Below are 14,648 nucleotides of genomic sequence, written 5' to 3' on the forward strand. Positions count from 1 at the left end.
CTTTGTAAAACTGCAGGCGTGTTGGAAATGAAATGTTCGAGGATAATATGTGGTGTGATCGAGGACGAGAGAAGTGTGGTGGTAAATAGAGCGTGGTCATGACAGCAGAAGAGGGTGAGCTGAAATGATTTGGACTTACGAAAAGATGAGTGATGAGAGGGTTGACAAAGAAGATATGTGTCAGAAGTGGAGGAGACATGGAGAATGGGAAAACCAATTGGAGATGGAAGGATGGAGTAAAAAAAGATTTTGAGTGATCAGGTCCAGAACATGTAGGAGTGTAAAAGGCGTGCACGGGACAAAGCGAATTGGAACGATGCGGTATACACTGGTCGACGTGCTGTAAAGGGACTGAACCATGGCATATGAAATGGTCAGGGGACCCACGGAAAAATCTAAGGGGCCTGGTTGTGAATAGAGGGCTTTGGTTTCACTGCATTGCACATGAGTGATTTTAATCTGATTCATGCCAGCTAAAAGATGGATGTGAACGATTGCGACCCTACTTGTTCATGGCATTACCCCGCTAAGGCGGCAGACGGCGATAAGAATGGATATATATATATATATATATATATATATATATATATATATATATATATATATATATATATATATATATATATATATTCGCCTTATCCTGCGTTAGCGAGGTAGCGTTAAGAACAGAGTGAGCCTTAGAGGATATATTCTCACTTGGCCCACCTCTCCGTTCCTTCTTTTGGAAAATTATAAACGGGAGGGGAGGATTTCCAGCCCCTCGCTCCCATATATATATATATATATATATATATATATATATATATATATATATATATATATGTGTGTGTGTGTGTGTGTGTGTGTGTGTGTGTGCGTGTGTTACCGGACTCCGCCTACTCGAAGTTACACAGCAAGTGAAAAGTCACTTAACTGTTATTTACGGGTTCCATCTCTTAAACACCCTCTACTGTCACACATCATGAACTGATGTATGTTCTCGGGAGAACAGTCTTGTGAAAGCAGTACTCACTCCAGAGGAACTTGCATTTCCCTGTTACTGGAAGTAAAGCAGGCTCGGGCTCTTGCATAGAAAGTTCCTGTATATCTGTACCATGTCTAGGTATAATAAATATTGCCAGTTAGGCAAATACAAGAAATCTTTACATCACTTTAGTCTTTTGACAGTCCAGTATACATTACAGTTATGAGCGTCCTCCCAACTGGCGTGCGTGTGGACCAAACCGCCAAGGGGGACTGATTTCACTCCAGTAACTCATGTCTTAAGCTTTATGTGCAGTTTACACGAAGCTCTCCTCCGATCACCACCATTGCTCATGGTTTGTGGTTGGTCTGTCCTTGGATCGGTTCATGATCACTGCAGGACATTCCATACGACGTGAACAAAGGGCAAAATTGGGCGCAGTGTTGGAATGCGTGGGACGCCGCCATGCGAGCCTGTAAGTACGACGTACAGCGTCGGTGTCCCCAGCCTGCAAATGCCCCCCCCGTCTCCCAGTACGACCACGGGACATAAAAAAGCAAATATGCCATGATACGCAGGCCATAACCGTGTACCCCGCTGTCCTATTAGAAATATCCTGCCCGTCATTTCACAAAGCCAGAAATTAATACTTTAAGAAAACCATTCATGAACTGTGTACGTAAATATATATATATATATATATATATATATATATATATATATATATATATATATATATATATATATATATATATTTACCTATATGATGCGCATGAAGACAGCACTTCATGTAAATCACCCGCGGACCTTACACAGAGATGAATTATTTGCCCCATATTTCTCGTTATGAGAGTTAATACACATTTCCTCCACCAGAACCATATGCCCAGCCGTAATGTCCGTTATCGTGTGTGCCATATTAAACGTGCACCGCCATCAATCCCTCTCATTTAGCATCCTAGAATGGACTGCGGTGGGTAATGAAACATTCAAAGCAATACCTGTAGGGTACGCCTTTTGTATCATCCTTCGTTTGTAAGTGGTTGACATACCCACCAACCTACTATTAACCCGACTTATGCCTGACCTAACCTAGCCGTCAGTAATCTCTGGTCAAGAAGTTTGCAGTCGAGTGTACAGAGACGAACGCCATAACTAACTCCGGTAACTACACAGTCGGCAAGGGCGTTCCATCATGAACGTTAACACGATCCCTGAACACGATGGTAAGTAAAGCCCATGAACATGAAGATACGACCCTTGTGCATGACGGAACCATCGTCACACTGCTGAGGGAGCCCACCTGCTTTGTTAACACGGTTCTCTCCTTTGTTACAAAAAAAAATATATCTTCCCTCTCAAATATTTCTTGAAAATCATGGTTACACTCGCCTGGTGCGTGTGTGTAATTACTATCTGCGTGTTACAGGGAAAGTTTTACACTCGTGTTGCAGTGTCTTAACCTTGTATATATATGTACCGTGCCTTTCCTCCTACAAATGTATTTATGCATATACATAACCATCAGCCTAACCCGGATACCCATTTAACGACGGACTCCAAGGTGAGGATGAACACCTGGGTTAAGTGTGAGCCCATGCCATACCGAGGATTCTAACCCATGCTGGTCCAACTTATGGGTGGCATGATCATTAACTAATAATCACAGAGGCCCGTCTATACAAGATGCCAACCTGGAGAGGGTGGTCTGTGCCCCAGGGACTAAAGACATCCTGTACAAGACTCCACTGTTTGGTGTGCGTCAACACTGTAGACCTATGTTGTTAGTTAATGGGCTTTATAGGTCATGACAAGAGTCAGATATCTGAATGTCTGTACCTCATACGATCCAACCTTATGGGTAATGTGTGTGTGTTAGCTACTCGTGCATATGATAGAAAACACATTGAGAAAAAAATAATCTCTGCAATTCTATCATATGATGTTTCTGAATTTTCAGCAGTCCTTGCACTTACTTCCACTTCTCTTACCTCATGCCATTTCTACAATACTGTTTTTGAAAAAATGCTTCCCCACCTCCCTCAACAATGTTCACATGAGTTTCCAACCATGCCTTTTAGCCCTTGATTCCCTGCCAACATTTCTTTTTTTTTTATTACAGTGAACAGCACAGCATGGAGAAAAACATAACCAAATCATGGCCATCTCAGATGAACCAAAAATAGCGTATGAAAAAAAGAATGAAAAGTCATTAGAGGTCTTCAGGCATTTGTACACCTGACTCTTAAAGGTATAAAAGGTTATAGGAAGAGGGAAAACAAAAGAAGGAAGAGAATTTCACAGATTTGCAGTATCATAATGGTCAATCCTCATATGACACAGAAACCAGCTGCCAGACACAGGCTTGAGTCAAAGCCACTGTGATAGGGAGACACACAAATAGCTCATAAGAGCAGCGGCCATAATAATCCTTGTAGATGAGAGAAGGAATCAACATCATGGCAGAAAGAAGGGGTGTTTGAAGAGCAAAGATAGGTGGAAAATTAACTAGACAGAAGGTTTTTTTTGTTTCCACCCTAAGAAAGGGGAGAAGGAAGAGCAACTCCAGATATGTAATGCAAACAGCACTCTATTCTAGGCTGAATTATTCCTGTAGTTATGGAATAGCTGGTCACAAGAAGTACAAATAAAGCAACTATAGAACACTCCAAGCTTCTGGAAGCTGTGACAACGTATGATACCCATGACACTGAGGAGGATATGGTTAGTTTGGTTATGCCCAATAGGGCTGTTTTTACAAGATAGAATTTGTCATATTTTGAAATTTAACAGAGAAATTAATGTGATTTAGTGGGAATATGAGGGGATGAACTGCATTTTTCCGCTAACAAATTCATCTTAGTGCTACTTTACCATTCTGTGATACTGAACAGGTCTGAATCAATGAAGAATTAAGTTCAGAAAGGGAAAGAAACCAAGTATAAGAACGAGTCAAACATGGAAAGTGAGCTACAGTATGTAAGGTGTATATGGTTAGAGGCTGACGTGAAACAATGATAAGAAAGTAAGCAACAAAACAGAATCCTGAAGGATATGAAGATATTAGGGAACTTTGCTCTATCAACAACTACCAGAGTGGACCTACTAGAGAGGAAGCAATGCAACAGAAAACAGAGAGAAGCAGAAAAGAGATAAGTAATGAGCTTAAACAGGAAAGGTTTAAGCCAAAACGTCTCAAATGCTTTAAGGAAGTCAAATGCCACAACAGATCACATAGGAGTCACACAAAAAGAGACCACCAGTAGACCTTGCACTCCATAAGTCATATTGGTGATACTGTTAGAGAAAGTGAGTGGTGACTTTCTGACTTCACATAGCATAATGAGAGCAACAGGGCAATGGCTGTAAGCACTACAGTGGTCTTTCTTAAGGGATGCATCAAGGCATGCATCTGAGAAGGAGCAAAAGCTGGGATGTTTAGACACCATATAGATAAAGAAGGATCAGAGCTAACTAAGAAGCACTCCCCTAGGACTAGACATGGCATATCATTCGGCCCACACACTTTCCTAATGGAAGCTGGAAGGGCATTGAAATGATCTAGAACAAAGAAAATACAAGATAGAATAGGTTCTGTGGGAGACAGGGAAAGAGAACAAACAAGGAATCATCTAAACTAAAGTTAGAGGAGGATAATGTATCAAAAGGAGTACCTTTATCAGTTAGAAAGTTACATATAAACTGATCAAGTTGGAATGCAGTTCTAAGAACTGCCAGCTGGCAATCTGTCACCACCAGCCTCATATGGTGGAGCTTTGTCAACAGGTTAGGTCTATCAGCTCCCAAGTCCCTTTCACACATAAATCTTGCAGTTTATTCCCTGCTAGATAGCATTCATTCTAAGGTTTTCTTTCACTATGTACCATCAACATTCACTCGAAATTAATCAAATCTGTCATGTATCAGAACAACCTTGGGGATGAAGTAAGTTCCCTTACAAGTTGATGCAATTTTCCTCACTTTTCATCATCCACAAACATATTCAAGGAGCCCATCTCTTGCAGCAGATCCTTTTCATGCACCACTGCCCTGCATTTATTGGACGACTCCAAAATCTCTTGTAAACATCACTCTTACACTTACATAAATTGTATTTCTAACACTTATTAGTATATCTAATTATACTGCTAATCAAAGAATGTTAGAAAACAACATGCCTTGAGATGACTCTTAAATAGAGCATCCTTTTGCAACAATTAGAAATAACATGCAGATATGATATAGACATTAATTTTCATCAAAGTAATCCTGAAGTGTGCACAGAAAAGTGCTATATAGATGACTGAAAGTTTAATAAACAGTGAAGGATAGCAATCAAAACCAATTTTCAGTTTTATTCCAAATCTTAATTGCATAAAGGATTGTACTGTAATCAGTCATCAAAATACATATGTGGTCAGTATATGATAACTTAAAACTATGCAATACTGTATCTACTATTATGCAAAGATAAACAATACTTGGGGAAAAACACCCTGCTGAAGATGCGAGGTTACTGCTACTACATTTTAGGCACCTGAAAACAGATGCTTAAGTTAATCTTCATATTAATGTCTAACAAACCTAATTCTACTCTAACTCATATACATTACTTCCTGTTGTACAAACATAATGACAGGAAATTTTTCCTAAAAGTCTCACACTCTTCCTCACAACATCTGCGACATAGCATCCTGAATTAACAAGGAATAATAACAATACCAGCTAAAGAATTTTTTGAGGTGGGTTGGCTCTCCCACAAATGGAACACTTGCCAAAAACTTATGAGAAATAAATAACTGGAATCAACACCAGCTACAGTATTATGAAAAACACAAACTTAACCATGTGAGGCATTATTCGTAAAAGAAAGATTCCGAGTTTAATAAATGTGTCTGAACCTTAGACAAGAAAACCCAAAAACTCTTGGCTAGATGCATTCACCCAGACCTAGTTGGACCAAAATTAATTGGAAAGTTGTGTCAGTTTTATAACTACTTGTGGTTATATCACCCACACTAATGACTGTTTAAGAATCATCAACTATGAATATAAAATGTTAGTTACAAATGCTGTCTTACCAGAAGCACTATCCCATGCAGTGCATAGTGGTGGCACATTACCCGGGGGTCAATTCTAAACTGGAGCATTAACAATACATCCTTGTCAGCCTGCTAACTTGGACTTATGGCTAATTTTCACAGCAGTTTTAACCATTGTAATCTGGAGGATAAGTGGAGCAACATATAAGTTCATTTTTCCTATCATATAAAAGCACCAGTTACCATATCTCATCACCCATTATACTATCCTCAAAACATCCAAATGTACAAGACTGAAAGTCATAAAAGGAGAGATGGTACCACTGACTGGTAGCACAAAAATCTTCCGAGCTTTCAACTGTTCTCACCTTTGGCATTCAAACTAGGCTTTCACCAGTTCATACTGTTTGCAAACTGAGATTTCAAACCTTCATACTGTCAAAGACTAACAAACAGTCAGAGACAAGGATGGTAAAAACAAAATATTTGTACTGAACTTAACATCTACAACTTTTCCTTTTTCTAATCCTGTTAAACTGGGCTTGGAAGAATGCATACAACTCCCCAACCCTTCTTAGCTTCCTGTCCAGCTCATAATACATGAATATTCAGGAAAAAGAGAGATTGTAAGTCACAGATAATAATACTTATATTTTCAAAACTTTTCTAAAGAATACTTTACTGTCAAAATGGGTATCTGCATCAGCATTTTGCAATGAAACTTGACATGGTGGCTCTCAAGATAACAAATGATATAAAAATTCATCATATTTGCATATATGACAATAATTTTGATTACGAAAAACAAAAGAGAGTGAGTCAAGGCTTGGGAGAGTGGAAAAAAAGTCTTGGGTAAAATGTAAGTGTGCAGATAGAGAGGTCAGTACCTACTGGGACTTGGAGGGATATGAGAGGGGATTCATAACAAAGTTGTACAGATCTGGATTCTGGGCCCTGAATGCTAAAAAATGGAAGAGGCTGCACGTGTCTGAAGTTGGACATGATGGAAATGAAATGCATGCGGACAATTGGAAGTGTAAGGCAGCCTGATCATATAAGGAATAAGTGTAAGTAAGAAAGGCTTGACAGTAAACAGAGTCTGACTGAGAGAAATGGCAAAGGTGTGCTGAAAGAAATAGTTCAGACATATGGTGAGGATTGAAAAATGACTGAAGGTCCCTGTGTCAGAATTGGAGGAATGAAGGTGGGGAAACCAAGGAGATAAAGAGACCTATTTGGTTAATCAGTAAAACAAACTGGTCAATATACATATATAGATGAATTCTTAACCTTTATAAAAAAAACAGATCATCTCTCTTCTTACTGTATCACCGAACAAGCCAAAAGTCATCTGTTAAAGCATACGTCATAAGCAACACGTATCTTATTGCTGGACGTCTGAATATGAAAAGGCTATCAAGAACATAAATGTGAATCTTGAAACAAAGAAAAATATCAATAATGCTCAACCATTCCTTAAAAAGCAAGAGGTAATGTAATATTACAACAAAAGTGTTACAAAAAGTGTAAATATTTCATCAAATTTGTTACAAAAAAGGGTAAGGTGTTTAATATCTATACCAGAAAAAAATCAGAGGAAAAATAAGAATGAAGGTAAACACCTTTTTGATACCTAACTACATTTCCCCCTTTAGCACAGCAGCATCAGGAACAAATAAATAATGTCCTTACATATCATTCTAAACTTTTTTTTATTAGCATTGCCAAACAACTTGTCTGTTTTTTCATATATTGTGTGTGTTTATTTGGCTAACCCATTACAGTTTTTCCAAGCCACACTGCAAGATAGTCAACAGATCTAAGATACAAGCAGTCATGTGTCTTGCAATCAGGTATTATTTGGTTTGCATTCCTGATGGGTCTGTGTTTCTTGATCATAGGTTGCCGAGCATGTGCAACTTGCAGTATCATTTTACCATTAACACTTATTCATAATCATGATATAATACTAACAATCTACAGTGAAGGAAGGAACAGATGTTGGAGAGGTAGAACAAGGAGTTACATATCATTCTAAACTTTTTTTTATTAACAATGCCAAACAACTTGTCTGTTTTTTGGTTTTTTTTGTGTGTGTTCATCTGGCTAACCCTTTACAGTTTTTCCAAGCCACATTGCAAGATAGTCAATAGATCTATGATACAAGCAGTCATGTGTCTTGCACTCAGGTATTATCTGGTTTGTATTCCTGATGGGTCTGTGTTTCTTGATCATAAGTTACCAAGCATGTGCAATCTGCAGTATCATTTTACCATGAACACTTATTCATAACCATGATACGATACTAACAATCTACAGTGAAAGAAGGGACAGATGTTGGAGAGGTAGAACAAGGAGTTTATCCAAGTAAAAAGTCAGGATACACATCTAAATAGGTTCAGTAGCTGAAAATTCTGAATAACACCTTCAGTGCCACATTATAATGAAAGTTAGGGGCAGTAATTTTTATATAAATAGATATATAAAAGGACAAACGTGAGGTCAAAGGAATCTACATGCATATGACATAACTAAATTGCTTCAAGAGTCCCTAAATGACATTTCAATGACCACACCTCAACCTCATACCCAAAATTTATAAATATTTAGTCAATTCAAAGTACCTAATCCAACTTATTACAATCTAAATTAGAAATGAAAATGAAAATGAGCTACAGAGATAAATTTAACTAATTTAAATGTGGGCATAAAAACTTCATGGTAGGATGTACTGGGGAGAGTGGATGTGAAATAAAACAACACTGATGATAAATACAGAGGTGATGCTCAAGAAGATATAAAGGAACACTAAAAATGAAGAATATCTCAGAGCATGTTGATGCAAGAAGTGCAAAGAAAATGAATGCTGATTTAGGTGACCTTAAATAAGATTATGAAAAACACCTTAAGAGTCAGTGCAAGTTGTGAGGTCAGACGTCACATTTCTCATGTCGTGACATGATACTTGATAGCAACTAAATATGGTTAAGAGAAGTCTTAAGTAACTTCATAATATCTGCAATTACTTTTTTTTCTTCAGCTTCCTTCATTTCTAGCTGAATGGTGTTCTTTACATTGCTCCTGGCATGCTTGTGTCTGATTCTGAGGTGCAAGGGACTTCTGTTTTTCCTCCCATTTCTCTTGAACAGATCCTGGTACATTGTCATAACATTTCTTGAGTGTGGCACCACTGAAGTCAAAGCCAGGATTCTGAAAGTATAATGTGAGACATTAAATCTAAATTAGATTAAAAGAAAATACACTCTAGTATAGCCCCACCTGTTAATTTTTCTTCATAAGAATTTGCCATTGCCCGCAAAGCAAGGTAGTACCCGGAACAGACACAGAGAAGCCTCACTTACCTACATCAGCTTTCCATCTTCCATGCATAATACAGAGACACCAGAGACCATATCCATGCTTCATAAACCTCTTCATGGCTTCCCCTGACCACTTCACATGCCCTGGTTCAACCCAAAGACTTCACATACAACAAAAATCCAACTTACTCTGTCCTATGCATTATTCCCACTGTAGTGCATGCCTAGGCCCCAATAACTCAAAGTACCTTTCACTTCATTCTTCCATCTCCTAGGTTCCTCCCTCATCACTGCTCCCTCCACTTATGATACATACAGAAAACCCTAACTAGCACAGCCCTGACAAATGGCAATGCAATGCTTAGCTAAAACGCTGGCTCAAAAAGCACGGTGCCCTCAGTTACCTCATGGCTCTCACCATGTAAGAACATACGCTGATGTTATCTCTGTTAATGAGCTTCACATAAGTGAAAAGTCAACTGTATAACTGGAAGTACAGTCTTATCAAAGAATTTATTACACCATAGGAATCTACATCTCCCTGCAATTACCTCAAAACTCTTCCCTGAAATTTGTAAGTAACTAATATAACTCAGTCTTCAATATCATATGTATTGCCACCTCTTTTTCAGTATTTACTCTTATTTTAGGTAAATTCAAAATAACATGGAAAATCCACTAAGTTGGCAAGGCCATAGCCCTACATGTTCTAAGTCATCAAGCCATTACTGCACATCTTTGCCAGTCTCTTTTCATTCATCCTTTCCTTTCCACATGTCCATACCTTTTCAGCATACCCTGTTCAGCTCTCTTCATCATACTCAGCTTACTACCTCACCTCTCTCTTCTTACAAGATCAAATATGATGATGAAAAGGGGATGGATTACTAATAAGAATCCAGTCTTCTAAAATACCAATTTTTGCTACAACACGCTATTAGACCTAAATCTGAAGAAAGAGTCTGCAACTGCTAATGGCAAGTTTTCATATGCCTGTTGCACCCATGTACATGCGAAGAGATAATAAAGTATGAACAAACAAAACATCACATACAAACTGGCTTTAAACATTAAAAACGTGCTAGATGATGTAAAAAGGATTTCCAGGCATCTGTCCAATCATGTCTAAAGACATATCTTGCATTCAAAGGCAAGAGAATCAACCCATTTTCTTTCCGTTAAATCTCAGCACTGAAGGTCTAGAAAAGGCAATGAATTAAGACAGATGAGTTCCAGGGAAAGGGTACAGGTCTTACATTTGCCTAACATGAAAGAAAGAAGAGCAAAGGGTGACCTCGTCACAACCTTTAAGTTTTTAAATTAATTTGATAACACAGATTTTGCTTAGCTCTTTGAAAGATACAAGGATAGAATAACCAGAGGCCATAACACAAAATTAAAAAGACTTGCTAGAAAGGATGTTAAAAAAGTACTTTATAGTATAAGACTAGTGGCCATCTTCTTGATGGGAGTTCCCAGAGGGAACAGGAATCAGAGATATGGATGGATAGATGAATGGAATAAACTTAATGAGAATAAAGTACATGTGAAAAGCATATAGAGTTCTAAAATGTTGTAAAGACAGTAGACTATAGATATAGAATGCTCCTAAAGAGACAAGGCCCTATAAACGTAAAACTCAATCCCTGTATGGTAAAAATAGGTAATTTCAACTAGGTAATTACACACACACACACCCATGTATACTTCAGCTTGTTTTATATGTCTCACACAAGTAAGGAAGCATCAGGAACAAAGAAATGGCACTCAGCCTGTTTGTGGTTACACTGCAAGTGAAAAGTCATCTTCAGCTAGGTTGTACGACTGGAGTACAATCCCATCAAAGAATTTCTCACTTTAAAGAATTTCTCACTTTAAAGGAGTCCATCCTTGTCCTGCTTATGCTTGTAGTTCAGCCTTCAGGTTCTGAGAACCAATGCAGTTTTAACATATATTGGATATATCTATATCTCTTAATAAACAGAATCATACTTCACTAAATCTCTAAAAAATGCATCAAAGGACCCTGCCTCACCTCGATCTGGAATCGCTCAAGATCCAACTTCTTTCTCATCTCATGGACAGTCCATGGATCAGCTAAGAAGTTATCTGCAAGCAACCCCTCCCATACTGTCTCCTTGCTGCAGGCATCAGCCTTTGTCATGGCAATATGCAGTATTTTCTTGTCCTCTAAAGTCCATACTGTCTCATCTGCTCTTACGACAGCATACAGAGGTCCCTGCAATTTGGAATGAGGCTTAATTTCCTTATACTAATGCCTTTGATGCCACCACAACATCCCAGGTGAGAAAGATAAGTTACTCTAAGGTTTTTGATGTAAAACAAAGACCTCTAAGCATACAAAAAAAATAATGCCTGTCATCACTGAATATTCACAAGACTAAATCTATATCCTTCAGGACAAAAGTGCATATTGTTATAAAAACTTATAAAAACTTTAAAGTTTTGTTTAGTATGATGTGATCAACCAGTCAGAAAAATGATATTATATTTTTTTTTGCTTCCAGTAGACAGACACACCAGGTAAGATGAAGCTGCTGCTCTTACAAGAGGTTATTTTCTCCAAGATACATCAATTTAGTGGGATATCACACAAGGAGTGCACATAAGAATATATAGAACCCCTTACTTACTGCTATTTAACATCCTACCTAAGCTTGCAATGAAAATGCAAACAGTCAGATACTGTATGGGCACCAAGCTCCTTAAAACAGGAAGTGGTGTTAAGATACCAAGTGTAAATATAAACTAGAAATGGGGAATAAAATTCTGCACGAGGGAAACTAACATATCTTAATGATACTATACTTCTACAGTACACATTTCATCATTAGATACTAACCAAGTGATGAAATGAATTGAGCAGATTAACTACTTTTGAAAAGCTATTTGTCGTACATCAAAAAGATGCTGCATGCACGAACGAGAATTTCACAGTTGGATGATGTTGGGAAGCAAAATGTATATCAAGAAAATAGTACAGCATGTGGTTTGTTTCTCACTGGAATAAACTGAACCTTACTAAAGAATTCTAAGGAAGTATTACAGGAGACAAAGCAAGAGTGTTGGTATTCATCAAAGGAAGCAGAGATGAAGAGGAGACAGAAGAGCAGGAGCTGTTCACGTTCAATGTAATAACGTACACCAGAACAGAAGAGACAGAAAAGATAAAGAACATTATTCCAACTATTCATAAGTAGTATAATATCATTCCCACGATGTAACTGCAAAGGATTTTATGAACACTTACCACAATAATCACTTCATCCAAAACTATCACCTTAATGTGAGATGGTTTGACTGTGACTTGAATAAATTTGGATCTAGTACCCTCAGGAACATTCACCTCTGCATGGACCTCAGATACAGTCTGCCACCACCTGCCCCATGGTGTTGTACATGGCACAATTCCACTCCTTTCATCAAAATTGGTCTCTACATAATCAGGCATGTCTTTTTATGGGTACTGAAAATCAGACACAAACAAAAAATAAAATATCAATCTGTGTTCAAATTACTTTGATAATTGTTGCTAATACAGCCACACATGAATAAAATACCAGTACTATAATAAAAATATTTTTTTCTTATTACAGCATTATCATTTATCTTTTCTTTTTTGGATGGGATGGTCATACCGCCTATACATATATATGATGACCAAGGTAACTAAACAATATCCTTTTATTATCACCATTTTCGAGTTTCTCCATTTCAAATGATATCGTCTTAATTCTATCTGTGTCAGTCTTCTACTTATTTCTTTCTCATTTATGTAAACAGTACTTGCTAAGTGAACTCTTATTCTATAAACACAAACACCTGTGTCTTACGACAAATAATTGACAAATGCTGCATCCTTATGAAAATTCAAGCAATTTGCTGGAAGGCATTTGTTCGTAAATGAAAGAATAAAACATTAGGGGGAAGTTTGATGAGCTTTTCACATATTCTGTTTATTCCTGGACATGTTTTTTTTAACCTACTTTTACAATACTGATAACCAAATTTTCACAACCTTTCATATCCCTCCCTACTATAACACCTCATTAAAATAAAACAATCCACACCACACACTCTGTCAACCTTACCATATCCTCCAAACAGAGCAGGAAGTGGTATATTCCTTCAATGGGCCCGTAAACTAGAATTTCAAGAGTTAGAGTCTCATTACTTACATGTTGGAATCTAAAGAGAAACCGGTAAGCATATATTACAACTCCAGATAAAAAAAAAAAAAAATCATATCAATTCATTTATTAGTTAATAAATCTCTTATTGGTCCCACAAGCATTATTTCAATGTGGTTTTCATTATAATAAAATTTTGGGGGGGTTAAGACCTACATTTATGGGAATAAGAGGATCTTTCCTGAACAAAATAACACATTAATATATGTATACAGTACAGACACCAACTGAAAATGACATATACCTTAACTTTCATGAACTTAGGGATACATCAGTTTGAATAAGAGCATATAGTCATCCTATTTGTATCCAGTACTGAATATAGACCTCTCTAGGCTCTTGGTAAAATGGCTTAATTGTTGTATTTGGGTGTAGAAATCAAACGTTTTCCATGACATGTTGGCTTCAGCGGAGACCAACCTACACAGGAGGAGGAGGTCTTGGTATGGGGTGTCGTCTGGACACAGACGTGTGTGTCTTTCACTCCTAGTGTACTGAGAGGTTATAACCTCCATTAACTTACTTACTTTTCTTTTTAACTACTAAAACATCCATCGACGTCATTACCCACAAAAAAAAAATACAAAAAGGGACAATAAAGACATTGCTTCCAGATTAGAGGGGGTCTCATACAAGTCACATTTGAACCTGAAAAGAAAAGCTTGTGACGTTATTATCTCATCTGGAACGTTGATTTAAGATATGATTTAACACTAGGAGCCATCTTACCTTTACAATACACCTGCCGTCTCCTCAGAAGCAAAATGCAACACTTTTGTTGATTTAAATGGCTTCTTGGTGGAGGCGCCACAGAAAACGAGGCAAGACGGAAAGGGATAATGCCTTTATTTTGGGGAAGTCGGGAGGGCAAGTTGATGAATATATTCATGAATAAGCACTCTTATTAATACGTAGATAAATAAGTATGTTTATATATGTCAGGGAAGTGTATAAAGGGGAAAATAACCCTAAATTTGATCAACACAGCTGGTAATATATATAACATTAGTGTATAACCAACATCTGTAGGTTAAGGCTGGTCATTATTTCTCATCATAACAGTCAATATTCCGTGTATAAAGTAAGTTGTTATTGGCTTTTCAAGTATCAG

General features: G+C 37.5%; 1 protein-coding gene across 4 annotated transcripts in view; it reads right to left on the reverse strand.

The window, feature by feature from the left end:
- Positions 1–5,304: 5,304 nt before the first annotated feature.
- Positions 5,305–14,648, reverse strand: part of LOC139756381 (nudC domain-containing protein 2-like) — a 33,213-nt gene continuing 23,869 nt past the window's right edge. Inside the window, exons 1-5 of one of the 4 annotated variants that reach the window (XM_071675778.1) lie at positions 14,267–14,419; positions 12,598–12,813; positions 11,362–11,565; positions 9,033–9,216; positions 5,305–6,187 (exon numbers count right to left, since the gene is read on the reverse strand). In XM_071675778.1, coding sequence (XP_071531879.1) covers positions 9,043–9,216; positions 11,362–11,565; positions 12,598–12,798 — 579 coding nt within the window. In that variant the 5' untranslated portion in view covers positions 12,799–12,813; positions 14,267–14,419 and the 3' untranslated portion in view covers positions 5,305–6,187; positions 9,033–9,042. Of the gene's footprint in view, positions 9,217–11,361; positions 11,566–12,597; positions 12,814–13,781; positions 13,959–14,266; positions 14,420–14,648 lie in introns of those variants that run through there. The other 3 variants (XM_071675775.1, XM_071675777.1, XM_071675776.1) reach the window with 3 other exon arrangements.

Source organism: Panulirus ornatus, chromosome 21 (genome assembly GCF_036320965.1).
Source record: "Panulirus ornatus isolate Po-2019 chromosome 21, ASM3632096v1, whole genome shotgun sequence".
NCBI classification, from domain to species: Eukaryota; Metazoa; Arthropoda; class Malacostraca; order Decapoda; family Palinuridae; genus Panulirus; species Panulirus ornatus.